The 27123-nt window shown below is 49.6% G+C and overlaps 1 protein-coding gene across 2 annotated transcripts in view; it reads left to right on the top strand.

The window, feature by feature from the left end:
• Positions 1-26870, top strand: part of SORL1 (sortilin related receptor 1) — a 40670-nt gene extending 13800 nt beyond the window's left edge. Inside the window, exons 19-47 of one of the 2 annotated variants that reach the window (XM_041480619.1) lie at positions 595-841; positions 1271-1409; positions 2195-2368; positions 2526-2639; positions 3666-3788; positions 4174-4293; positions 6462-6584; positions 6818-6925; positions 7372-7503; positions 7807-7938; positions 8578-8712; positions 8991-9146; positions 9521-9670; positions 10021-10149; positions 11675-11801; positions 12324-12493; positions 13333-13445; positions 13735-13839; positions 14870-14942; positions 16041-16123; positions 16373-16469; positions 17041-17225; positions 18189-18308; positions 18394-18558; positions 19332-19506; positions 19939-20045; positions 20924-21116; positions 21513-21725; positions 22735-26870. In XM_041480619.1, coding sequence (XP_041336553.1) covers positions 595-841; positions 1271-1409; positions 2195-2368; positions 2526-2639; positions 3666-3788; positions 4174-4293; positions 6462-6584; positions 6818-6925; positions 7372-7503; positions 7807-7938; positions 8578-8712; positions 8991-9146; positions 9521-9670; positions 10021-10149; positions 11675-11801; positions 12324-12493; positions 13333-13445; positions 13735-13839; positions 14870-14942; positions 16041-16123; positions 16373-16469; positions 17041-17225; positions 18189-18308; positions 18394-18558; positions 19332-19506; positions 19939-20045; positions 20924-21116; positions 21513-21725; positions 22735-22802 — 3976 coding nt within the window. In that variant the 3' untranslated portion in view covers positions 22803-26870. Of the gene's footprint in view, positions 1-594; positions 842-1270; positions 1410-2194; positions 2369-2525; positions 2640-3665; positions 3789-4173; positions 4294-6458; positions 6585-6817; positions 6926-7371; positions 7504-7806; positions 7939-8577; positions 8713-8990; positions 9147-9520; positions 9671-10020; positions 10150-11674; positions 11802-12323; positions 12494-13332; positions 13446-13734; positions 13840-14869; positions 14943-16040; positions 16124-16372; positions 16470-17040; positions 17226-18188; positions 18309-18393; positions 18559-19331; positions 19507-19938; positions 20046-20923; positions 21117-21512; positions 21726-22734 lie in introns of both variants that reach the window. The other variant, XM_041480618.1, reaches the window with a different exon arrangement.
• The last annotated feature ends 253 nt before the right edge of the window (positions 26871-27123 follow it).

The raw sequence follows: 27123 nt of genomic DNA, 5'->3' as shown, positions 1-27123 counted from the left end.
CTGCTCCTTCACCACTTCCTCCTCAGGGAGGACAGCTTGGCAGTGTGCAACCGGGGACAGGCACAGCACAGTCCTGCCCTTAGTTGGGGATGCAGTGGAGCCCACTGTCACCACTGCATCCCCAACTAAGGCACCAACTCCCTCAGAGCACAGATCACCAACTGTTAATTCCTTCCTACCCATACATATCCATTAGTAAATAACTTTTCCTGCCTGTAAAACTGGTCTGGTCACTGGGGAAAGCTGCAGTGATGCGTGAGAAACTGAGCTGTGCTCAAACTCAAGAGCCAACTCCGAGTTACATCTTTTTGGGGTTTGGCCTCGGCTGCAAATGTAAGCTCTGACAAACCAAAGCAGTTCATGGCAAGGTAACCTGCAGCTGCACTCCCACCACAGAGCTTGCAGCTCAAAAGCCTCTGTGCTGCTCATAAATCTGCTGGTGGTGTTCATTAGAATTGCAGAGCTCCCTGTTCAAAGGCCTGTCGAGCAAGAGGCGCGGAATGTGAAGCATTCCAACCCCTGCCTCTCCTCACCCGGCTCCTTTTGATGAGCTGCTCTGTGTGGATTTAGAGTAACCTCTCTGCCTGCTGCCAGGTTGATGTTCTGGACAGACTGGGGGGACTCCAGGGCTGGCATCTACAGAAGTGACATGGACGGGTCGCTGGCGGGCTGCATCGTCTCGGAGGGCGTGCGGTGGCCCAACGGCATTTCTGTGGATGACCACTGGATCTACTGGACCGAAGCCTACATGGACAGGATCGAGAGGGTGGATTTCAATGGGATGCAGAGATCTGTGATCCTGGACAGCCTGCCTCACCCCTATGCCATTGCTGTATTTAAGGTTTGTTTTCCCCGTTGTCAGTGTTTCCGTAGCACGCACGCTCTGAGGCTGGTGCTGGAGGAGCACGGAGCACACTGAATTTGAAGAATAGGGATGTGGTTTGGAGCAGGCATGACACTTTGTCTCTGCCTGCTTCCCTGAAACATTCCCACAAATCCCTGAAATGAGCAGGCAAGTGCAGTCCAATCCAGGACCAACATTCCCAAGCAGCTGCACTGCAATGTTTGCCACAGCAGATCACTCTGTCACTCTCATTCTTGCTCAAATCCCACCTCAGGCCTTTCTCTTCCTCTCCCTCTGGGTTGGGGACACTTTTCACTCTCCATGTGCCCCCACATCCAGTATTTAGGGTGATTAGTGCAGGCAGCACTGATGAGCACAGCCCTGGTGGTGCCTCTGCTCACACTGAGAGCCAAGCCTGTGTTTCAGAATGAAATCTACTGGAACGACTGGTCACAGCTGAGTATTTTCAGAGCATCCAAAACCAGCGGCTCCAGGATGGAGATCTTGGTCGGCCGACTGAACGGGATCATGGATATGAAAATCTTTTACAGAGGAAAGACAACAGGTAATGATGCAGATGATCCTCCCTGGGATTTAGAAATGTGTTCATCCCCCATTTCCACAGGTTCCCAGCCCACTGGGCCATCCTGGCTTGCATATCCTAAATATATCCCCATTCCTGCAGGGCTTGAGGCTTTCAGGAATGAGTTTTATGAGGGGTATATTCTGCTTTTGGCTGCCAGGAGAGAGAGCTCATAGGCCTCTCAGCTGTGGTGGCACCTCATAGTTTATGTCACAGATCCTGGCTTTTCCATCAAAGTGTTGTATAGACCAAAAAAAACACAGGATTTCAGGGCTGCACCAACTTTGTCCTCCTTTAATCATCTGTCTGTGTTGTGACAAGGTAGTGCTGACCCCCATGGGCTGTTTGTACCCATTTCCAGATGGGTACCACACCACTGAAGGGCTCTACACTGGAGGGACAAGAGGCACTCTGGGGGTGTAACTGACATCCTTTGATAGGCCTCCAAAGCCACTCGGATGAATTGTGCCCCTTAAAGGCCAATCTTTCCCCCTTAAAGGCCCTAAAATTCCCTGGAGATGGCTCTGGGCATTCCTAGGGGTGACCTCAGCACTCAGCCCTGCAGAGCTGGCTCCTGAGGGGGTCTGAACCCAAAGCAGGTGACACTGGGACTCCTGTGCCTCCATGCTGGGGTGGCAGGTGACACTGGGACTCCTGTGCCTCCATGCTGGGGTGGCAGGTGACACTGGGACTCCTGTGCCTCAGGTGACACTGGGACTCCCGTGCCTCTGCCCTGACACTGTCCCCTTCCTCCTGCCCTGCTGCAGGGCAGAACGCCTGCATCACCAAGCCCTGCAGCCTGCTCTGCCTGCCCAGGTCCAACAACGGCCGCAGCTGCAAGTGCCCCGAGGGGGTGGCCAGCACGGTGCTGCCCAGCGGGGAGCTCAGGTGTGACTGTCCCCACGGCTACGCCATGAAGAACAACACCTGCATAAAGGAAGGTGAGGTCCTGCCTGGCTCTTGCTGCTGCTCAGGGCTGAGGTGGCTTCTGCCACCACGAGAGGTCGGCGTGACCTGTCCTCTGTCGGGGAGGAGGGTGGCCCATTTCTGGAAGCACAGCCTCGTGCCAGCTTGTTTCTGTTGTCCCTCCTGCCCCAGAGAACACGTGCCTGCCCAACCAGTACAGGTGCTCCAACGGGAACTGCATCAACAGCATCTGGCAGTGTGACAATGACAATGACTGCGGGGACATGAGCGACGAGAAGAACTGCCGTGAGTGTCCTGTCCTGGTGGCACTGGCCTGGCAGCTTCAGGTGTCTGCTGTGCTGGCACCTCAGCTGATGCTCCACGCTCCTCTCACAGTCAGGGACAGCAAGAGGCTCTCTGGGGGTGTAACTCAGCTCTTTGGCAACTCCCAAAGCAAAATGGATGGGTTTTGTCCCAGCCCCCTTGACCAGATGAGGCGTCAGTGTCTCAAGTTTGGTGAGGCTGATGCCAACTGTCTCTTGCACTAATTGTCTTCTGAAGCTAATTGAGGGCACAGCCAGTGAGGAAAAGAGAGCAGACAGTGCTGACACAGGCCTCTCGTTGAGATAATAAATCAAGTTCACACATTAAAGATGGGGGTCACCTTTTTCAGCAAAGTTAGGAACTGCCAATGTGTGCAGGAGGGGCAGGTGTTCCACAGCTTTGCACAGCCTGAAGGGTTTGGGTTAGTGCACTGTGGAAAAAGGACTGGGTTTGAGGTTAGGGATCACTGAAGGACCAGGAGAGAGGCTGTTTATGCCCATTTTGTACCAATAAGGAACTTATTTCCCTGACAAAGTTGAGGTACCAGCCAGTGGAGTCCAAGTTTGAGTTCAGTGGCTCCAGGTGTGGGAAAACCTCTCCATTCTTTGGAGAGAGGTCACCAGCTTGGCACAGAGATGCTGCCTTGGATAGCAACACCCATGGCCAGCTTCTCCCCTGCTTTGGCTGCCCTGTCTCATCCCAGCACCTGAGGTTTCAGTCCCCTCTGTAGGGGGAGAGCAGACAGCTCTACAGCCTTGGCTTCTTGCTCCCTGGCTTGGGAATGGACATCAGGAATTTCAGTCCTGATCCCCAGACAGAAAACGGACCCCTGTGTGCTCTGCTTTACATGGAGTGCCTAAAAATGGCATTAAAATACAAGAGCAGGAATTCAGGTTGGACTGGCAGGATTCTGTCCCTGTCCTTCCACTTCCCTGCACTCAGTACACACCCTCAGGAAGCAGAAATAATTTTCTAACCACCACCTCCTCCTCCTCCTGTCTCCATCAGCAACCACCGTGTGCGACACCGAGACCCAGTTCCGCTGCCAGGGCTCGGGGACCTGCATCCCCCTGTCCTACAAATGTGACCTGGAGGACGACTGTGGGGACAACAGCGACGAAAGTCACTGTGGTGAGTGCCCACACTCAGCCTCCTGCCCTGGGCACGGGTGGGCAGCTGCTCTCCAGCGCTCTCTGTGCTGCTCAAGCTGCTCCTCCTCTGGATGCTGCTCAGGGGTGATGTAGGGGAAGATCCCTCTGTTTACCCAGGCTGTCTCCTCCTCATTTACTGGAGACTGGGAAATGGGGGACAGGACCAGCATTTACAGGGTATTTGGGAATTAGGGACAGCACCATCGTGTACTGGGAAGTGAGGGACAGGGGAAGAGAGTGAGGCCGTGTGCTGGTCCTTCCCCTCGCCATGTTCCAGCTGGGAGACTTCTGTGCCATTAGTGTCCAGCTTTCCTGTCTGCTCCTTGGGTATTCCTGTGACCTGAAGCCCAATATTTTGTTTGCAGAAGCTCACCAGTGCAGGAACGATGAGTTCAGCTGCAGCTCAGGGATGTGCATCCGTCTGTCCTGGATGTGTGATGGGGATAACGACTGCAGGGACTGGTCTGACGAAGCAAACTGCACTGGTGAGTGCTCAGGTGTTGCTCAAGAACCTCCTGCTGCTCCTACTTTTTACTTCCAGCCTGGGAGACATTAGCCAGTGTCTTGTGCCTCAGTTTCCTTGCTTGTTAGAGCACCTTAGGGTGATGTGATGCTCCAAATGCAAGGATTTCTTTCCCCCAGGTTCACTGGGAATTTGCTGGCAGCTCTGAGATGCTCACACAGTGACCCAGCTTTGCTTTTTACCTGCAAGACTGCACCCACAGGCAAAGCTCTGTGGAATGGGAAATGGTTTTGTGGCTGCTGAGCAGCCAAAGGGTTCTCCTGCAAAAAGAGCTCCCGTGTTGCAGGGAGGCAGCAACCAGGCTGCTGGCCACTGGCAGCATTTCACAGCTTTCACTCTGTTTCCTTGCCATTAATTAGGTGCAGAAAACAGGCACGCTCTTTGCAGCTTCTCCACAGTCAGCTGGTCTGAAGAAGAGGCAGGTTTAGTTTGGGAAGTTTAGTTTGGCAGCTTTAGTCCTCCTCTGGCAGCCTCATTGCTCCACAGGCTCAAAAACCTGAAGAGGGTGCCCTAAGCAGGGGGTCCCACATAGAAGACCCACTCGTGGTTTTACTTAGAACTGGTATTAAAGCAGCCTGGCTGGCAGAAATAACCTTGTTCCTTCTTTATGCCCCCTGTGCAGCAAGACCTGTGAGCCTCACTGTGTGTTTGGAGCAGAAAGTCACAACACTCCACCCTCCTCACCACCACAGTGATGCTCCTCAGCAGCCTGCTGAGATTAACGCCCACACAGAGCCTTTTTCTCATCAGAAAAAACAACAGATAGCAGTGCATGGGCCTTTTCCACTAGGAACAATCAAGCAAAACTATCAACCAAACCAAAAACCTCAGTGTTTGCACGAGGAGAAACTTCTCAGAGTAGGCAGAGCAGCAGTCCATCAGTGAAAGACACAAGGTTTGTATTTATCAAGCCATACATGGGATATTTCAAGATAAAAGCAGTGCTTTCCATGGCATAAGGAGCCTGCAAGGACCAGGACAGCCCCTGGGAATGCTGGCATCAGCCTGGAGCCTTTGGGACAGAGAGTGGCACCAGCTGTCCCGGGGCTCTGGCACGAGGATTTAAGAGATCCCTTCCAGGTCTTTGAGCTCCTCTTTGCTCACCCCTGTGGCATTTGCTGTGCCTGGAGCACCCAGGGCTGATCCTGGTCATTAGTATTCCATGAGTGTGGCTTTCTAAGAAGGTTTAATTTATATTGGTATCACTTATCTCTGGTATGCGTTTCTCCAGAGAGAATTACTACAGGAGAGGAGCCTACTTCAAAAAGCGTGTCGGGTTTGTAAAGCTCCCAAGTTGGAATTATCTAAGAGGATCACAATTATTTGAGGAACATTCCGTCTGACTTCACTGGGCTGCAATTATTGCTCTTATCTAAAATAATTACATTTCATGCTGAATACCTAATAGAATATTACTGCCACCAGATTGTACTATTTCCAAATATCTGCGAGTGCATGTCACTCTCTAACCTAAAACTCAGGATCGTGCAATTTAATTAAGTTGAACACTGCTTTTCTCAATAACTCTGAGTGCTCTCCAGCTTGAGGAGCAGGATTTGTCTCTGAAGTGACAACACAAACCAGGCTGCAACCCAGATACCCCACAGGCAGATATTTTCCTGACAGGAGCCTAAGGATAACCCCCAGGGAGAATCGTATTTCTTGTTTGCTTTGGCAACATAGAAGAGCCTTGTTTGCTTTAATTAAAAGCTCTCTCTGACTCTGTCCTGCCCTGCACGGGGGGCTCTGCAGCTCTGCCAAGGCTTGCTTGATCTCAGTGACATTTTTCACCATCTCTGGCACGATGCCACCTCTGTCACCTCTGCCCACGCACCCCAAGGACTGAGATCAAAGGGACAGAGGCTGCTGACTTTGGGGAGAGCTTTGGGACATCTCTACCCTGCAAAAGCCATCCCTGAGGCACAGCAGGCTTGTGAGCAAGAGTAGAAAACTGGGACTCAAGGAATTCTCCTGCCTGGTCTCCATGGGCTGGTTGCTTGTGCTGCCTTGATGGGAGATCCTGGGGCAGGGCAAGGAGCAGGGTGTGGTGGTGTGGGCTGATACTCTCAGCTCAGCAGGGACACGGTGACAGCCCACAGCTCAGGTGTCCCCCTGCTCTGGTTTCAGCAGTTTATCACACCTGTGAGGCCTCCAGCTTCCAGTGCCACAATGGCCACTGCATCCCGCAGCGCTGGGCGTGTGACGGCGACGCCGACTGCCAGGACGGCTCTGACGAGGACCCTGCCAGCTGTGGTAACGTGTCCTGCGTGTGTGGGGGGCTCTGCCACGGGTGGGAGGGATTTCTGCACACCCACTGAGCTACCCACACCCACTGAGCTACCCAGCAGCAAACTCAGGGGGAGAGCCCCCACCCCTCCAAAAGCAATCACAGTGCGGAGGCAACCGTGGCTTTTTTTTTCGCTAATTAAAACAGCTTTAGTGAAACCCCGAAAAACACACAACAGCCACCCAATTCTGCATTTCAGAGAAGAAGTGCAACGGCTTCCAGTGCCCCAATGGCACCTGCATCCCCACCAGCAAACACTGCGACGGCGTCAGCGACTGCTCCGACGCCTCGGACGAGCAGCACTGTGGTGGGTACCGGGCTCAGGGGGAGCTCTGGGGCCCAGCTCTGAGGGCTGGCAGCATTTCTGCTCTGCCCAAGCCAGAAATGGCAGCAAAGCCACTTTGCTCCACTGGGAGTAAAGCCCTGGGAGATAATGGGAAAGCCTTAGTGTGCAGTCACGGGCCCCCTGTGAAATCGGCGGGTCAGCAGAAGGCACAGACTGGGAGGACACTGCCAGGGAGGTGACCAACCCCTCCTGGTGCCTGTGCCCACCCTGAGAGGTGATTTGGTGAGGGCAGCCTGTGCAGGACACAGCTCAAACCCTTTGTCATGGGACGCTTTCCCTAAGTCCCCAAAATCTGCGTGCTGCACTCAGGCCTGCGCGGTCCCTGGTGGGTGACACTGCTGTTTGCAAGGACAGCAGAGGTGCCAGCCCTGTCCTCCTGTCCTCCTGTCCTGCCCCCATCCCTGCAGAGCCCCTGTGCACCCGCTACATGGATTTTGTGTGCAAGAACCGCCAGCAGTGCTTGTTCCACTCCATGGTGTGCGACGGCATCATCCAGTGCCGCGACGGCTCCGACGAGGACGCCAGCTATGCTGGGTGCTGTAAGTGTCACACTGGGCACCTCTGCCAAGGCAGGGTGGGCACAGCATGAAAACAGCCATGGGAACAGCCAGGCTTCCAGGGATGCCAGCTATGCTGGGTGCTGTAAGTGTCACACTGGGCACCTCTGCCAAGGCAGGGTGGCCACAGCATGAGACCAGAGCCCTGGGGAGAGCCAGGCTACCAGGAAGCTGCCAGCTCTCCTAAGAGGTGGCTCTAGACCTGCTTAGAAATCCGTGCTTGCCCCTGAGTGTGCTCAAGCTTTCCTGAAGCCCTTGGGTTTTACACCAAACCTCTCCCTGCAGCCCAGGACCCCGAGTTCCACCGGACCTGTGACCAGTTCAGTTTCCAGTGCCAGAATGGGGTGTGCATCAGCCTGGTGTGGAAGTGTGACGGGATGGACGACTGCGGCGACTACTCTGACGAAGCAAACTGTGGTGAGCAGCACCCCCAGGGCCTCCTGCAGCTCCAGCTTCCTTTGGATTCCAGGAGCATGGAGTAGTGTCTTCCTCATGTTCTCACTCATGTGTGTGTGCATGTGTGTGAGTGTAGCACATCACAGCCTGTCCTACCTGGAGATCAGTGTCATTTCCCTCCTGCTGCAGGCAGGTGAAGTGAAGCACGCAGAAAACCTGGCACATCTTGTGCTTGACTAACTCCTCTGTGACCATATTTACTGCACAGACTCCCAGCTCTGAGCAGACAGGCAGTTTGCAGCCAAACCCAATATTTACCACTGTTCCCTGGGTGGCTGTAGGAGCTGTACCCAGCCAGGCGAGGCAGCTGCAGCCTCATTTCGGAGCTGCAGGGTTTGCTCCTCCATTTCTGCCATGCTCTGGGGGATTCTGCTCTGGTTCTGAGATCAGGGGTGGTGTCTGGCCACGAAGAACACAGACAAAGCAGTGGTGGCAACAGAGTGAGGGGTGGAAGGAATGGGAATGCTGGGGATGAAGAGATGCTGGGGAAAGTGCCTGTGCTGCTCAGGGTGATGATCTCTGAGGTGTTCCCACGTCTGAGCTGTGCTGAGGGCTGCTGAGATGCCCCTGTGGCTCACAGGACTCTCCTCTCCTTGTCAGAAAACCCGACAGAAGCCCCAAACTGCTCCCGGTACTACCAGTTCCAGTGTGGGAACGGGCACTGCATCCCCAACCGCTGGAAGTGCGACGAGGAGAACGACTGCGGGGACTGGTCTGATGAGAAGGACTGCGAGGGTAAGGACACACTGCTGAGGCTGTGACACGGACATGGCAGGGACTGGGACATGCTGAAGGATCACTCTGCCTTCCCATAGCCCCCATGGCTACAAAAACACCCCATGAGTTGGCACTTTCATGCATCTTTTTACTCTGTATTTTTGGGTATCCTGATTGCAGACACAATGCAGGTGAAAACACCGAGCTTGTGATGCCTCACCTGCCTCCCCCTCGGCCAGCAGGGAGCTTACACAGGAGCAGGGAGCTCAGGCCAGCTCTCCCTGGTGTATTTTTAGGATCTCCAGTTCATCCCATTACCACGCTGATCCCCCCGACGTGCCTGCCCAACCATTTCCGCTGCAACAGCGGCGCCTGCATCATGAACAGCTGGGTGTGTGACGGCTACAAGGACTGCTCTGACGGCTCTGACGAAGAGGCCTGTCCCACCCCAAGTAAGCTCTCCTCTCCCTCACCCCTTCCCTTCTCCCACATCACATCTGCAAGCAGTTCTGGCCTTTCAGAGCCTGGCCAGGTTATGGGGTTCATTTGTGGTGTGAAATGTCCCCTGGCGCTGGGGTCACCCTCCACCTCTGCCACCAGCTGGGGCAGTGCTCCAGAGCAGGACATTCCCTGCAGAGCAGAGGCTTTTCCAGCCCTCTGCAGTCAGCAGAGAGGATGGCTAAGGCGTCATCCCCATCACCTGCTGGATGGAAGGAGATTGCCATCTAGTGGAGTCGGGACCTGGGGACAGCGCTGCTGGCTGCTGGTGGCGGTGCCAGCCCGGCGGTGCCTCGGTGCTCTCCTGCCTGTCTCTGTGTGTGTGCAGGACCCAACGTGACAGCCACGTCCCCAGCGCTCCCGGGGCGCTGCAGCCGCTTCGAGTTCGAGTGCCAGCAGCTGCACAAGTGCATTCCCAACTGGAAGAGGTGCGATGGAGTGAGGGACTGCCAGGACGGCACCGACGAGAGGAACTGCCGTGAGTGTGGGCAGGGACGGGGTCACACCTGGAGCTTTCCCCTGGGAAGCCTCTGAGGAGGCTTTGATTGCTGGGGAAAGCCCTGCAGGAAAAAAAAAATCCTTTACAGCAAACAGAAATCCTTTACGGAAAAAATTTAAAAAAGGATAAAAAGCCATGGTGCTATTCCCATTAGAAGTCCAGTTGTTGTTTTTCATGGGATGAGCTTCAGGTTCTTCTGAAGGTGCAGCCAGAAGGAGACACCCCAGTGTCTGACACATCAGCCTGAGCTCCATCCCTGACCTGCAAACATTCCAGTGCTGCCGAGGGAACTTCCCTGCCTGAGTCCTGAACTGTTCTGCCTCTTGCAGCTACTCCCAGCAGCCTGTCGTGCCCCAGTGGCTTCAGGTGTGAGGATGGGGAGGCCTGCATCCTGCTGACAGAGCGCTGTGATGGGTACCTGGACTGCTCAGACAGCAGTGACGAGAGGAACTGCACAGGTGAGCAGCAGCCCCCTCCCATCCCGCACTCCCTGCTCCCTGTCAGCACTCAGACCTGCTCTCCTGGGTATGTGACCTTTCCCTCCCAACATCCTTGATTTATCTGCCTCTGCTCAGTTGTCCAAGCTGCCTCCTCACCCATTTATCAGCAGCTTGGACAAACTTCCCAGCAGCTTCTACACTGACAATTTGTCTTCCAGCAGCCTCAGACAAAGGGAAAAAAAAATCATTTTAGGATGGATAGGAGCAAAGCTGTCTATTTTACACAGCCCACAGGTGACGTGAGTCTCCTGCTCTGCCCTCCTTTGCAAGGTGACCTTGGGGGATGTGGCACGTGCCCTGGTGTCCCTTGGTGGCCCTGTGGGGGCAGAGGGACAGAGCCCACCCTGGGCTGATAAGAGGGATTGATCACTGCCTCCAGCCAGCCATGAGCTTCAGCAGCTCCCCCACCGAACTGCTGCGGGGGCTGGGCATCAATCAGGTTCAGTTCTTTAATTAAATATTGATTGGGAGAGGCTAGCAGGTTCAGGGGAGGGGGAAGGAGCTGCTGAGATGCACAACTCAGCTGCTACACTGAGGGAAAACCATCTCTTTTCCCTTGGAAAAATTGCCTTGCCGTGCTGTCCATGGCCCCACGTGCCTGCTGGATTTAATTCCAGCTGTTTAGGGAAAGCAAAACAGCAGCAATTTGCCTCTGCTCTGCTTGGTTTCTGTTCAGCACCAAAGCTTGAGCACCCCAGCAGAGCCAAAGCACAACAGTGGGATTTGGGCTCCAAAGAGAGAGGGATTTGGGCACACAGAGAGAGAGCTGGGAGGGTCTGGTGGGAGCAGGGCACGGATTTGGGGCATTTCAGATCAGCACCTCCCATTCCCAGCCCTGCCAGGACTGGGTTCCATGGTGCTTTTATCCCTTAAATGCCTCTGTGAAGGTCAGGCAGTGGTTCAGCCACAGAGTTTGTGTCCAGGCAAGCCCCAAACTTGAATTCCCATCCTTTGCTTGGTCCTGCTGCTGAGCAGATGTGATAAGGGAAAACACACAAAGAAAGGCCCTGGGTGCTGACAGGGACAGCAGGAGAATGACACTGGGCAGTTTGCACTCACACACTGAGCAGATGTGATAAGGGAAAACACACAAAGAAAGGCCCTGGGTGGTGACAGGGACAGCACAGACTGATCACAGCAGGAGAAGGGTGACACTGGGCAGTTTGCACTCACACAGTTCCAAAATTCCCAGTATTTCATCAACAGCCACACTTTATCTTTCCTTAGGGGAAAGGGGACTGATGCAGCATGAAGACATTTTGGGTAGAACTAAGAGCAGCAGGGGTGAATCCCTGCTCTGAGCTGCCCTCTGTGAGCCCAGGCTGATAAATCACACATCTCATTTAAGTGCTGCAGACACCCCTTCAGTCAGTGCTGTTCCCGCCTCCCCTGCTGTTGGTGTTACAAACAAAACTCCTGGCTCTCTCCTGGGCACAGGGCTTGTTTCCCTGCAGCAAATTCACTTTTCCCATTCTCTGCTCAGATGACACAATCGTGTACAAGGTCCAGAACCTGCAGTGGACAGCTGATTTCTCTGGTGATGTCACCCTGACGTGGGCTCGGCCAAAAAGGATGTCCTCGACCTCCTGTGTCTACAACATCTACTACAGGTACATCATCCCTCCCCTGCTGTTGTAGCAGGTAAAGAGGACAAGCGTGAGCACAGGTGTGCCTGTGTTTACTGCAGAGAACCACATAGAATCAGCCCTGAAACATTCAGAGCTCCTTAATCAAGTTCTGCTTGGAAAATTTAATATTTGGTAGCAAAAGAGACACAAAATAGGTGCACAAAGAGGGCATTTGGGACAAAGTGCATTGGTTTCCTCCTTGACTGTGTACTCAGACAGTAAAGTTGTTATATTATTTTTTTTTCCACTTGGGTCTTGTCTTTGTGGGACCATTAACAGCAAGAACAAAGAGAATAAATTTGAGCACAAGAGTTGTAGAAAAGGTCAGGGGCTTATAAGTCACCAAGTCATGGTTAGTTCAGTGGCATCTTTTCAAGACTGGTGGTGTGGCTGTACCAAAATGAGCAACAACCCCTTAAAATGGTTCCATTTTTCGGGACAAATCCCTGTGTCCTGTGCTAAAAGAGCCCATCCTGACTGGAGGCGTGTGGCTCTGTCCCTCAGGATGGTCGGTGAGAGCATCTGGAAGATCCTGGAGACCCACAGCAACAAAACCAACGGCGTTTTGAAAGTCCTCAAGCCTGATTGCAGCTACCAGGTGAAGGTGCAGGTGCAGTGCCTGAGCCGGGTCTACAACACCAACGACTTCATCACGCTGCGGGCGCCCGAAGGACGTAAGCACAGCTGCTGCTCCCTCCAGTGCCTGGCACATCTGGGGATTTGGGCTGTGCTGTGTGTGCAGGGAATGCCCCAACAAAGGCGGGAATGATGCCTTTGGAATGGAGTCAGTGTCTGACTCCGTGTTCTCAGAAGGCTAATTTATTATTTTATGATTTTATATTATGGTAAAGAATCCTATACTATACTAAAGAATAGAGAAAGGTTACTGAATGCTAAAAATATAATAATGAAAACTCATGACTCTTTCCAGAGTCTCAACACAGCTTGGCTATAATTGGCCAAAGAGCCAAAACAACTCACAGCAGAACCCAATGAAACAATCACCTGTGGGTAAACAATCTCCAAACACATTCCACATGAGCAAAACACAGGAGAAGCAAATGAGATGAGAATTGTTTTCCTTTTCTCTGAGGCTTCTCAGCTTCCCAGGAGAAAAATCCTGGACGAAGAAATTTTTTCAGAGAATGTGAATGCCACAGGACTGAAAAGTAGAGATATCCCTGCTCTGAACAAAAAGGGTCTTTCCATGGGCTTGGGAATTCACAGAATGACCAGGTTGGAAGAGACCTTCAAGACTATTGAGTCCAACCCAGCCCCAACAGCTCAACTCAACCCTGGCCCCCAGTGCCACATCCAGGCTTTGTTAAACACACCCAGGGATGGTGACTGCACCACCTCCCTGGGCAGAACATTCCAGAACTAGAATTGTGCTGGACTGGGAGAAAGGGCCACCCACCCCTTTGTCCTGATTTTTCAGGGAGATGCTGCTTTTCCCCACACGCTCTGGGCACATTACTATGACTGTCACTAATATTTCTCTTTCTCTCACTAGTACCAGATGCTCCCCTCAACCTCCAGCTCTCCCTGAAGAAGGAAGCTGAGGGTGTGGTGATGGGCTGGTGGAGTCCCCCCGTGAACGCCCACGGCCTCATCCGGGAATTCATCGTGAGTGCTGCTGCCCTTGGGGGCTGAGCCCAGCCGGGTGGCGTGGGGACACCAGCACACAGCCAGCTGCAGCGGGGGTGGGCCTGGAATGGGATATTTTGGGGAGGAAATCTGCTGGGAGCATCAGGCAAGTTGGGAGAAGAAATGCTGTAGGCAGCACCACAGCCCTCGAGTTGTTAATTTCTCCCTTTCTGAGATGTCGTGCTTCTTTCTGCTGGCATTTTGTCTCAGAGGGACCTGCTGACCTGTGGTATTTTTGAGCCCTCACGCCTTGTTTTGGTGCTCCTAGGTGGAATACAGCAGCAGTGGATCCAAGGAGTGGTCATCCCTCAGAACCACCAAGAACTACACCGAGATCAAGAACTTGCAGGTCAACACTCTCTACACAGTCAGAGTGAGTATTTCCAAAGCTCCCTCTCAGAGTGAGTATTTCCAAAGCTCTTTCAGGGTATTTCCAAAGCTCCCTCTCAGAGTGAGTATTTCCAAGGCTCTCTCTCAGAGTGAGTATTTCCAAAGCTCCCTCTAAGTGAGATCTCATTCCTGAGTGGCCTAAGTCCTGTACAGCCAAAACTTGCTAAAAAAACATCTTGTTAAAAAAAAAAAGTCTTGCTAAAGCCCTGCCCTTTAATGCCAACCCACACCACCACTGCTAATATCTGTAGTTCCAAGGCCCTTGATTTGCTCCTTTGTCCCAGAAGGCCAGGCTGGATTACAAAATCCTCCCTGCTAATTGCCCATTCCAATGTCACTGCAATTGCACTGGATGTGGGCCAGAGATAAATTTGGGCCTTGGTGTATCAGGGGGAAAAGAAGCAGATCTGCCTGTGGGGAATGTCTGCACTGGGGAGAGGCTGGGTAATTATAGACAGAAGTAATAAAAAGAGGAAATGAAAAGTCTGCACAGTGAGCCCTGGGAAATGAGTGCTTTGCCATTGTCCATCCTCCTGAGTTCTTGGGGAAGTTCACTGCGAGGGGGGATGAATCCCCTCCTCCAAATCCGTGTTATTCTCTCAGCTGGTTGGAGGCTTTCCTCCCCTGGTATTCCTTCCCAATATAATCCATCCCCAGATAAATCTTTGGAAGTATTTCAGGGCTTGCATGTTCTTCCCTGGCGTGGTTCTCACCTACTTTATGGCCCGTGGAGTCCCCAGCTCCTTATCTCGATGGACTCCTCAAAGATCTCATCAGAGAGCAGTTATCTACAAAGAGGCTGCACCTCCCTCCTCTTAGATTCCTTTAATTGACTTTAAGCAGTCGGCTTTATCTCTGCATTAAGCATTTTATTGCCAAGTAATTAAGCTATTGTTTGCTTCCAAGTCCTTTTCCCAGGAGCCCTGCCAGGTCTGTAACCTTGCTCTCACCTCCCCTCTCTGTTTGCACTGTAAAATGTTGCTCATGTTCCCTCATCCCTCTCCTTTCCAAAGGTTGCTGCAGTAACCAGCCGAGGGGTGGGAAACTGGAGTGAATCCAAGTCCATAACCACGGTCAAAGGCAAAGGTAAATGTTGTTGTTTGGGTCAGCTCAGAGAAGGTGACAGCGAGGCAGAGGATCAGCCTGAAACATCATCAGCAGCATCCAGAGCCACCTCCCTGGCCTTTATTCTCCCTGCTGAGCCTTTCACAGCTTTGCTGTTAAAAGTGACCTGTAAAAAGTGACTTTTTCACTCATCCTGAGCTGCCTCAGAGTTCAGTGGCATCTCTGGAGGGGTCACTGCCTCTTCCTCTGAGCCCTGTGGCACAGGGGATGGGTGTGCTGCCCTGGAACTGAGCAAGAGCCTGTCCTCTCTCTCCAAGGCTGCAGACAGATTCCCTCAGACTTTTGTAGGCCAAATTCTGCCTCCAGATAGATGAGAAATTACCAGCTCCATCACTCTGACTCTAAAAGGATGCTGGCTCATTCTTCTCCCTCTTAGGTCATAATTATTGTGGCTCCTCCTGCAGGTTTAGACCATAAAAAACAACCACAGCTCCCAAGAACTATCACAACATCACAGTCTAACAGCAGATAAATTCAAACAGCACAGTAAATCATTTCCTTTCCAACCTGTTTTTTGTTTTTTTTTGTTTTTTTTTAAGAAAAGCCTTTTGAAGTCGTTTGTATTCATGCCAAGTTTTTCATCCAAACTCATGTACCTGCATCAAAATTGTCTGCTAATTTGTCAGATGAAAGAAGGGAAAGAAAACACCAGGCTCCTCAAAGTGCGGGATTCAGATCATGTGAATTACCTGATGATTAGAAAAACAGGTAGAAAGAACAGAAACAGCTCTGACTTCAGGTTTTGCATGAGTGCTTGGCACAGATAGCTCCTGCCCTCCCTCAGCAGCTCCTGGGATAGGAGTTCAGAGGGAAATCCCTTTGCCCAGACCCCTCCAGTTCCAGCCTGCACTAAGCAAGGCACAGGTAAAGCAGCTTTTAGGTGCTGGAGTTAAAAATGATGTCAGTGTCTTTGAGGGGGACATGTCTTAGGCAGGTCGGGGCATCCTGTTCTGGGAGCTGGGTGTTAACACAAAAAGCTGTATTTTATCTGTCCCCTCTCAAGAAATATTTTTATTTCTTTGTGCTGTACTAACAGGTCTTGTCTCTCTTTCCTCCCAGTCATTCCTCCCCCTGTCATCCACATTGAGAGCTACAGTGAGGACTCCATAAGTTTCAGCCTAAAAATGACCACAAATATCAAGGTAAGAATTTTCCCCTTTCCATCTGAGCTGGGAAAATGGTGAATAGTGGCTGGGAGAAGCTGTCACCCACTGAAGCATTGCAATTACCAGTTATTTCCTGCCAAATCATTTCTTCCTGCTCCCAAACTGCCCCGGGGCTCTTAATTGGGATGGAAAATACAATGCAAGGACTGTCAGGGGTCTGACAGTAGCCCTGGTTCCCTGTGTGCATCAGCTGAGCTGATGGCTCTGTGTCCTTGGGCTTGACAGGTCAGTGGCTACGTGGTCAACATCTACTGGACATTCGATACCCACAGGCAGGAAAAAAGGACTCTGGTCATAGAAGGAGAAAAGTCCATCCAAAAAGGTAAATTCCGCTCAAAATAGAAAGCTTTGCTTTGTTCAACACCAAGCATAAGGATTTATGAGAAGTTATAGGATTATTTTATTTCTTTTTTGCTACTAGTAGTTCTGTTTAAACAATCCTGTTTAAATCTGGACAGGACAAAGCAGCAAATTCTCTGTTCTGAGGACCTGGGGATTTCAAGCAGATTCGGGATTTACCCCCAGAGCTGCACTAGTCCTTTCTCATCACATGGGGTTTTGTTTGTTGTTCCATTTTTAATCTGCCAAAGGGAGTAGAAACAGAACAAGGATTCCTTGGGCTTGCACACAGCACATGTCCCTGTTAATCACATTTCTGGTTTGGGAAAATCTCAGTGTGGATATGTGAAGTCATCCAGGCACAGAAAAGGCTGGGTTGGACTCCAGAGTCTCAGGTGCTTCTGTATAAAGGAAATTACTGCAAAGTCATGAAAGTGCAGCCCAGGAGAGGCAGGCTCCTGTCTGTTTGTGATGCTGACCCTTCTCTCGTGCTCCCACCCTGCCCTTGCCGTGCTTTGCCTCCCCTGACAATGCCCCTTTCTCTTCTTGCTCAGTGGCCAATTTGACAGCACACACCCCCTATGAAATCTCTGCTTGGGCTAAGACGGAGCTGGGTGACAGCCCTCTGTCCTTTGTGCATGTGGTGACCAGTGGCACCAGGCCTGTGTCCCCAAGCCTCAAGGCCAAGGCCATCAACCAGACGGCCGTGGAATGCAGCTGGACTGGCCCCAGGAATGTGGTAAGGCACCAGCCCTTCCCTCAGCAGCCACCCTGCAGCTCAGAGCCTCAAAGCAGCACACAAAACCCCTGAAATCAGGATAATTTGTTTGGATTGAATTCCAAGGCCCTGAAAATTTTGGGGATAGTGAGGGGAAGAACCATTTAAACAGAAGCAAAGCAAGGCTTCTTGTTTGTTTGTTGCAGTGAGAAGTGGCTCAAACACAGAGAGAGCAATGCTCCAGCAGCCTTTGAATCAACTGCTGTTACCTGAGCTGAGCTCAGGGGTTTTGGGTTGGGAGTTCAAAGGAAAGTGGGCAGATGGAACTTGGCCAAGACAGAGGGAAAAGCAGGGAAAAGGGTCCAGAGGGAAAAGGGTCTTTGCTTCAGGCCCCTAAAATGTGACAACCAGTGGGAAATGGAATTGTAGAAAATTCTCAAAGTCTGAGAGAAGTCTATTTCCTAATTACAATACATTGTGTTTCTTAAACTATCAACTTTTACCACACCATACTGTAAATACCTTAAAACCAATAATCTAAAATTACCCCTCGTAAATCCTGCTACAGTACATCTTCCATAGCTGTATTTCTCCAAAGTATCTAGTCTTATTTACAAAACCATCCTTTAAAACTTGTTTCTAGTTCCATTTGTCTCTCAACAATATCTGTCCTATTACATGACATTTCTAAGTCAACATTTCTCCAAAGTATCTCGTCTTATTTACAAAACCATCATTTAAAACTTGTTTCTAGTTCCATTTCTCTCTCAACAATATCTGTTTCTAGCTCCATTTCTCTCTCAACAGTATCCATCCTATCCCATGCCATTTCTAAGTCAGCATTTCTTATCTCCAAGTTTACATACAGATACGCACCACGTAAACCTGCTGTCAGACTTTGAGCACTTTCTACAAATCCATTTCCCACAGCAGCCAGGGGATGCTGTGGGCCGTGCCAATCCCTGCTGTGCTTTTCCTCCTCAGGTTTATGGAATTTTCTACGCCACGTCCTTCCTGGAGCTGTACAGGAGCCCCCACAACAGCACCACCAGCGCGCACAACGCCACGGTGCTGGTGCAGCGCGACGAGCAGTACCTATTCCTGGTGGGCTCCCCTCCTCCTCCTCCGCCCTCTGCCCGCCCCCTGGCTCCACCAGGACGCTGCCCTGACCTCTGTGCCTCCCTCCCAGGTGCGGGTGGTGTCTCCCTACCAAGGGCCCCCCTCTGACTACGTGGTGGTGAAGATGATCCCGGATAACCGGCTGCCGCCGCGGCACCTGCACGCCGTGCGCACCGGGAAGACGTTCGCCGCCATCAAGTGGGAATCGCCCTACGACTCACCCGACCAGGACATGGTAACACCTCACAGAGCCTCCTCCTGGCCCTGTGCACACAAAATCCTGCCTCAAACACAGATCCTCGCCTTTCTTCTGCTGGAGAAAGCCCGAGGTCAGGTCTATGCTCCGCATAAAATCGTCGTCAAAGTGCGGACAACTCCAACATCTTCGTTTCCTCCCTGCTGGCCATGAGCTCAGGAGTGTAACATTTAAAAAGAGCCAGGTCGGGGATATCTGCTCTGACCAAGTCTAAAACCAGCCCTGGGCATGTGCCAAAACACCTTTCTGGGCTTTGGCTCTGCCCAGGAGGGCAAGGCTGGGCTGGGGCTCTGCCTCCTGTCTCAACAAAGCCCAGCTCTGTTCTCTGCCCCGCTGGAATACACTCAGGTCTCGCTCCATTGAAGGCCAGTCATTTTCTCAGCAAGCTTTCCCCTCCCATTCTGCTCCAGAGACTTTAACAGCAAAGGTTTGGAGGTATAAACCTTCCCAGCAGAGCTGGAAACTCTGACAGGGCAGAGGTTTGTGTTGCATCCTTGTGATTCACTGAGAAATACAACCTGAGCTTTTCCTCCTGCTCTCATCTGTTCCACTAAATGCATTTTCTGTATCACTAAATGCTGATTTTGGGCAGAGATCCAGAGAGAGGCTTGGAATTCTGCTCCCCAGGCTTTCTGTAAAGCTCAGCCTTGGTTTAAAGCAAATTTTACCCACCCTGTCTAATGTCCTACCACTGTTTAGCTGAAATTCTGCAAGAAAATGAGATTTTTTTCATCCATTTCCTCCCCCTCCAGCTCTATGCCGTGGCAGTTAAAGATTTGGTGAGGAAAACAGATAAAATCTACAAAGTGAAAAGCCGGAACAGCACGGTGGAGTACACCATAAAGAAGCTGGAGCCAGGAGGGAAATACCACGTGATTGTCCAGCTGGGAAACATGAGCAAGGAATCCAGCATGAAGATCAACACAGGTGAGGGACACACCACCCACCCTGAGCTGCCTGGAGCTGCAGAAATGTTCCTGCAGCTCTTGGTCCTCTCCCACAGGCAAAGCCCAATTTTGGGAGGCCTCCCAGGGGAGGTGGTTACACCCCCAAACAACAGCAGTGGGGAGGAAGCTTCTCAAGTGATATCCAGTGTTTTCCTCCTGATAAATGGAGATGGGAAAGACACCAGTTTGGCTGTGTGCACATCACCAAGTACCATTACAACCCTACCAGTGAAAAATTCCCCCCAGCTTCCACACCACAGCATCCTCTCCTCCAGCACATCCCTTTTCCAAGCAGAGCATTGTGCTGATCCCTAGAAAACCCCACTAACTTTCAGAATTTACTCCGTTTGTGTAAGAGGAAAGTGCCACCAGTGCTACAACCTCACCTGCTGCCACTTTTTCCCATTTGCAGTCCCCCTCTCTGCACCGGACGCCTTAAAAATCATCACTGAAAACGACCATATTCTGCTTTTTTGGAAGAGTTTGGCGCTGAAGGAAAGTAATTTCAATGAAAGCCGGGTAAGTTTTGCTGTGCCTCCTGTCCTACAGAAAATCCTGGAGCAGAGTCAGTGCAAGGCTCCTTTCACAGGCTCTGAAATCCATCCTGTCCTTGGTGAGCCCTCTAGAAGGCTTCACTAAAATTCACGTCATGGCTGAGGCTCTGAAGCTGATAGATCCAATCAGTCACCTTTTAGGAACATAATTAGCCTGCTAGAAAAGGACAATTGTCCCCTGTGTGAAAGGACTGAGAATAGGACACTGCTCTGCCATACCAGGAAGTCTGGAAGTTGTCATTATTCAGATTTGGATAGAAAATCTTTGAAATGTTGTCTGTCAGAGCATGGGCAGGGAAAAAACTGCACCAAGAAAGCCCTCACCCTGCTGGACTCTGTGCTGGGGTGGGTGCTAAGGACAGAGTGGACCAGACAAACCAAACCAGAGTCATTTAGGTTGGAAGAGACCTCCAAGGTTGAGTCCAAGCTGTGCCTGATCCCCACCTTGTCCCCAGCCCAGAGCACTGAGTGCCACCTCCAGTTGTTTCCTGAACACCCCCAGGGATGGGGACTCCCTGGCCAAGCCCTTCCAATGTTTAACAACCCTTTTAGTGAAGAAATCCCTCCTGATGCCCAACCTGAGCTTCCCCTGGCACAGCTCGAGGCAGTGTCCTCTCATCCTGTCACTTGGCAGAAGAGAAATCTCTCCTTCCTGAACTGGCCAAGGTCAGTGCACACTAGCAGGGCTTCCTGGAGGAGGTTCCACATTGCTCCCTCCCAGTTCACAGCCCAGCAGGGTTCATCAAAGCCAGATCCAGGAGGAAAACCAAATTTCCAAGCCCTTTTGGAAGGAGCAAACCCTCCCTCTGCAGCTGAGTGACTTGGGGCTTGCGTTTCCCTCAGGGCTACGAGATTCACATGTTTGACAGCCTGATGAACATCACAGCCTACCTGGGCAACACCACAGAGAACTTCTTCAAGGTGTCCAACCTGAAGATAGGCCACAACTACTCGTTCAGCGTGCAGGCCCGGTGCCTGTACGGGGGGCAGATGTGTGGGGAGCCAGCCACGCTCCTCTACGACGAGCTGGGAACGGGTGAGTCCCTATTTCCTCCTCATCCTCCTTAAAAAACCACTCAGGGAAGCCTTATAAATTCTTTAGGGATGTGTCGCCCTGTTCTTCTAAGTTCTTCTCTGATGTTTACGTTCTTGTAATGGAGTTTCTCATGCAGTTTTATGTAAATAATGATTGTTTTTACATTCCTCTCTGGAGGAGGAGAAATTTGATGGACTGTTGGTTTGTCCAGTGTCATTGGTGAGGTGGCAATTTCATCCTCCAATCCACTGTCACTTCTGAAAATCTATAAATATTGGAATCAGGAAATAAACTTCCTTTCTTTTCCCTTCTTCTTACCTTGGAGTTCCAGTGTCCTCGTTGTTTTATTGCGACAAGGGATGTGCTAAAACAGCGCTTGTGTCCCTCCCTCACCAGGTAAAGACTCCTCAGCCACCAAATCGGGCCAGGCCACGGACGTGGCTGCCATCGTGGTGCCCGTGCTGTTCCTGCTGCTGGTGACCCTGGGCATTGGCTTTGTGGTGCTCTACATGAGGCACAGGAGGCTCCAGAACAGCTTCACTGCCTTCGCCAACAGCCACTACAGCTCCCGCCTGGGCTCGGCCATCTTCTCCTCGGGGGATGATCTGGGTACGTGGCCCCTGGTGGCATTTGGGGACAGCGCTGGGGCTGTGACATCGGGGCAAGAATTAATTCTTTATCTTGGTTTGGGCCACTCTGGCAGCACAACCTCTATGGATTTGATTGTAGAGTACAAGTCATAGAATTACAGAGTCGTTAAACATGGAAAAGATCTTCAAGATCATCAAGTGCCAAAAGTTTTATCAACCAAATATTTTGATCACATTAAACCTCTCCTTCCAATGTAAATCACTTAAAAAACGTATTGAGGATGTGAAATCAGGGCAAGAATTAATTCTTTTATCATGGTTTGGGCCACTTTGGCATCACAGTCTCTATGGATTTGATCTCAGAGTACAAGTCATAGAATTAGAGTCCTTAAACTTGGAAAAGATCTTCAAAATCATCAAGTCCAACTGCCAAAACTTTTCCCAAGAAAACGTTTTTATCAAATAAACCTCTCCTTCCAATGCAAATCACTTAGAAATGCACTGAGGATGTCAAATCAGGGCAAGACTTAATTCTTTATCATGGTTTGGGTCACTCTGGCATCACAATCTCTATGAATTTGATCACAGAGTGCAAGTCATAGAATTACAGAGTCGTTAAACATGGAAAAGATCTTTAAGGTCAAGCCCAACTGGTGAAAGTTTTCCCAACTAAACATTTTTATCAAATTAAACTTCTCCTTCCAATGTAAATCACTTAGAAAACCGAATTGAGGATGTGAAATCAGGGCAAGAATTAATTCTTTATCATGGTTTGGGCCACTCTGGCAGCACAGCCTCTATGGGTTTGATCTCAGAGTACAAATCACAGAATTACGGGGTTGTTAAACTTGGAAAAGACCTTCAAGATCATCAAGTCCAACCCCCAAAATTTTCCCAACCAATATTTTTATCAAATTAAACCCCTCCTTCCAATGCAAATCACTTAAAAACAGATTTTAAAGTGCTGAGGCTAAAACCCAGATTTTTTAAGTGCCCCCTATCAGCTCTGTTTTGGGTTTGTTTTCCAGGAGATGAGGACGATGAGGCCCCAATGATAACTGGATTTTCAGACGACGTCCCCATGGTCATCGCCTGAAGCGCATTTCTGACTGTACAAAACCAAATGGTGTAAATATTTTATTTGATAAAAATAGTTGATTGTTTATTTTAAAAATGCACTTTGAGTTGCAATACGTTATTTTTATATGGGCCAAAAAAAGAAAAAAATAATAATAATTTTAAGAATACACTTTGTAGTAATCAACTGTGAATTGCAGACTAGGTTGGTTGAGTAACAAATTGCTTTGATTTAACATTAATTTAGTCTTACAAGGCTATGCTTGCTGGGCATGCTTTTAAGTCTGTGAGATATTTTCCGTTGACTAAATTGGCTACTCATTTTATTTTTCTAAGACAAGAATAAATTTATTTAAAAAAAGAAAAATTCAGGAGATTATATATGTAGAGAGAGATAATATAGTCCCTGAAGGTTTTGCTTTTACTTTAGGACAAAAAAAAAATCCTTTGGACTTTGTTTTATATGAAAGTATTTTTGTTGTGTTAATTTATTGGGAAATCTGCTGAGGAACAGATTTCCAGAGTCGTCAGACATTGTACACATTCTTGTGTAGAACATGTGCCACTTTATCTTGCAAGGCAGTCGTATCTTGGCATCCCCATCGTTGTCCTTGCCACGATAATAAAAACCTTCATTTTCACAGAGTTTTTCTCCCTTTTAAAGACCCAATCTTTGAGCAATCTTAAAGTACAGCAGCACATTTTTTTTAGGGGTGACTTTTGGCTTCCTGCTGCTGTGGGAAGTCAAAAATAGCCCCACACCAAGATGTGCTGCCCAAACCCTTAATTAATTAATCTAGAGTTTACAACCTGACTTAATTAATCTGGAGCTTACAATCACCCCATCACTGGAACAAAAAATTGCCACTTGCACCTTAAAACTGATTTTCCAGGTATTTTTAGGATACCCCTCCTCCGTGGAGCTTCCCTCAGATGCCAGCACGGTGGTGGGACGGAAGGGGGAATCTCCAGTGTGTGCAAATCCAGATTTTCCACACTCACACGGAGCAGTAATTACTGAAAATTTAAATTAATTTAGCCCACAGCAGGGATTTGATGCTCCCTCGTCGGAATTTCCTAAAAGCAGCTGTAGTTTTACCTGCAGCTTTGGAAAAAATATAAATATACACACACACACATACATGTTATTTTCTCATCTCACATTCCCAGCAGACACAACACTGGCTGCAGAGCCAAATGCAAAGAGTCTGCTTGCCACTGTTTGGAGCTTTGATTTTGTGACAGCAAAATGTGAATTTCACCAAAAAATGTGAACCTCACCACTACCTGCCAACCCAGGGGCACGACAGGAGAGGATGTTCAGGGCTCTCCCCTGGCTGTGCTCAATATATGCAAAACTTCTCACCAGGAAATGCAGCACACTGTCTTGTCACACTGTTTTTGTGAAAAACAAAGGTATTTTTGCTGTGTAAATTAAGTTATAATTGCAGTCTTCCTACAGATGAAACGAGAGAGGCCAACTATGTTTTGATACGTGACTGATCCATTTAATTTCACAATAGAAAAATGTATAAAAAAAAGTTGAAGTCTGGATGGTTTGATACTCTAGAGAAATACTGACTCTATTTTCAATTACTGCTGTTAGCATTCCCGGTGACAGATTTTTTTTTCCTCCCCACCAAAGCTGGGACCAAACTAGAATCAGATTTTTGTAAGTAGCAGCAAGCTCGCAGAGTTGCAATATTTTTAGCTTGTCAGTGGATCAGGTGCTGTTCAGGAGTTGAACTTTTGAGGAAAATCAACCCAGCACAGAGAGCTCAATTTGCCTGGAGTTACAGCTACACAGAGAGACCAGACTCTGACCCAGAGGCTAAACCAGCCTCAAAAACATAAATCAAAAGATTTTATGCAGGAGAGGAAACCTAAAAAACAGAGATAAGGAGTATTTAACCCCTTATTTATAAAGTAAATTTTTTTAGCACAGTTAACTGAAAATTACAATGTAGCATCCCAAAATCTGGTGCCTCTCTGGTGAGGGTTAGGAGTGGTTAAATTCTGATATTTTACTCCCCCAGGGTAAATCCTGCTGCAGTAAAAAGAGCAGAATTTAGATTCTAGCCCATCTCTGCCCAGCCAGATGCCAAGGGGGACCCTTGTAACCACTTTATATCCTGCAGAAATCCCTTGGCTGGAGATTTCCAAGCATCACCTGGGGGACAGCTCACTCCTGGCCACTCTGAAAGGCTCCTGGCTCGGGGACACTCGTGCAGAGCAAAGCATTTTGTACCCAAAACCCAAGACTCTTGGTTAAATCTAACTCTCAAACACAGTTTGGGCAGAGCAGAGCCCTCTGTGGAGCCACCCCTGCGTGCCCAGGGGTTTGGGGACACTGCAAAGCCCTTGTGGGGACAGCACTGTCACTCAGAGCTGTCCCCAACCCTCCCCTTCACTGCAAAAATCACCACTGTGCTCTCAGCAAAGCAACTTTCACAGGGCTAGTGCATTTTATATATAGAGATAGAGGAGTCTGGGCTCCAGGTGGGGAGTACCCGATGCAGTTCTGGGGTAAATTGTATATTTTTATGAACTTTTGAAGCACGGAATCTTGTTCACAGAGACATACAGGGGGTGGGAGGGTTCTGCTGTAAATATGGTACGTGGTTGTGGATGTATATTTTGTTCTGGTTTCGTTTCAGTAGCCTTATGTGACGTGACATGACTTGCTACCCTAAATTTCGGGAGGTGATTTGAGTTTGCTTTATAGGAACCCAGTAAAATGTTTGGATCTGTATGGAAAACTAAAAAAGGGTATGCAAAATACTCTGGTTAGGAGGAACTTCCAGCAGTTAATTTGTGTTTGTACCCATTTCAGAGGCCCATGAGTACTCTCAAGTCCATTTGAACAAAAGACTAAGGTTGAACACGAAAATCTCTTGAGGTTTTGGACCATGAGGCTTCTTTTGCTTTGGCTCAGGCTTTTTGTGAGGTTTCCTTTTTTGTGTTGGGGGTTTGGTTTTTACAAGAAAGGACAAGGAGGTACCATTTCCCAGGCTGGAGACCTATTAAAGGTCAATAAAAGGCTCTTTTCAGTCTGAATAAACCCCATCTGTGGGTTGCCAGCCCTGTAAAAATCTCCCTGAACCCAGTGAGAGCAGAGCCCATGCAGGAGCTCAAGCTTCCAGCCTCCCTGGGGTTTGTACCCCAGGAAAACTGCAAGAGGATTTCAGAGAGGGGTGAAATTTGGGGAGAAAGCCCCTGCCTGCAGATATTTCATGTGCAGAAGAGCCAGCTCTCCCTGCCCTAACCTGCTCCAGGTGCTCCCACCTTGTCACAGCCTCAGCCCCAGGAAAAGCCTCTTTTCCTCGGACTCAGATCAAGTTGTGGAGATGTTTGGGAGCTCAGAGGCAGCTGGGAAGGGGAGGGGAGAGCAGACAGGCAGAGCTGGCTGCCAGCATCCACGTCTTGTGGAGCTTTGTGTTTGATGGTCACCTTGGTGGTCACCACACAATTTCACTTCTCCTGTTCCCAGAGGCACCAAAACTCTCACATTACCCACCAGGGAAGCCCCAGCTGGGCCAAGGGAACTCTCCCTGAGCACAATTCCCATTCCTGGCAGGGCAGATCTCAGTGTGAGCATCTCCATGCTTGGAATCAGAGTAAATTTAATGACAAACTTCACCTACTCGCTGATGGAAAAGCAAAATGTCATTTTTTCAGCAAAAAAACCTCCACCTTTTCTGAAACAGCTTTCAAGTCTCCTTCAAATGAACTTGAGAAGGGAAATGGTGCAATAACTCAGCTACTCTTGGACCCCCAAGAGCATCTTTGTTCCTGGAAATAGCTGCAACATTCTAATTAATCCTTACAAACCTGCATCAGTCCACAAGCAGCCAGCCTCTAATAGAGGTAGTGTCACCTTTGAATCAGGTTCTTTAAGTGAAGTTTAATGTTATGCTATTTAAATTGCTACTCTGTGTCCTTTATTTGTTTGGTTGTTTTGGTTTTTTTTTTTTTTTTTTCATTCATTGATTTTTGCTATGTATTATTGCACAATTTTGAAAGAGTTTTTGTCTGTCCATTTTTTCCCCCCCACTTAATGATAATAATAAAAAAATGAATTGGGTAAGACAAAACAGTTTCTGGTTTCTGAAATTGTTATCCAGCATCTAGTGCAGGAAAAAGGAGATTTTTTTTTTTTCTGAACATAATTTTGTTTTACAAAACCTAACAGGGTTTCAGAATCACTGAATGGTTTGGGTTGGAAGGGACGTTAAAAATTATTTAATTTCTACCCCCTGCCATCGGCAGGGACACCTTCCACTGTCCCAGGTTGCTCCAATTCCCATCCAGCCTGGCCTTGGGCACTTCCAGGGATCCAG

Source organism: Pyrgilauda ruficollis, unplaced genomic scaffold (genome assembly GCF_017590135.1).
Source record: "Pyrgilauda ruficollis isolate IOZ18807 unplaced genomic scaffold, ASM1759013v1 scaffold52, whole genome shotgun sequence".
Classification (NCBI taxonomy): Eukaryota; Metazoa; Chordata; class Aves; order Passeriformes; family Passeridae; genus Pyrgilauda; species Pyrgilauda ruficollis.
The sequence above is the reverse complement of the archived record's forward strand: the minus strand, read 5'-3'. Positions and strand labels throughout refer to the sequence as shown.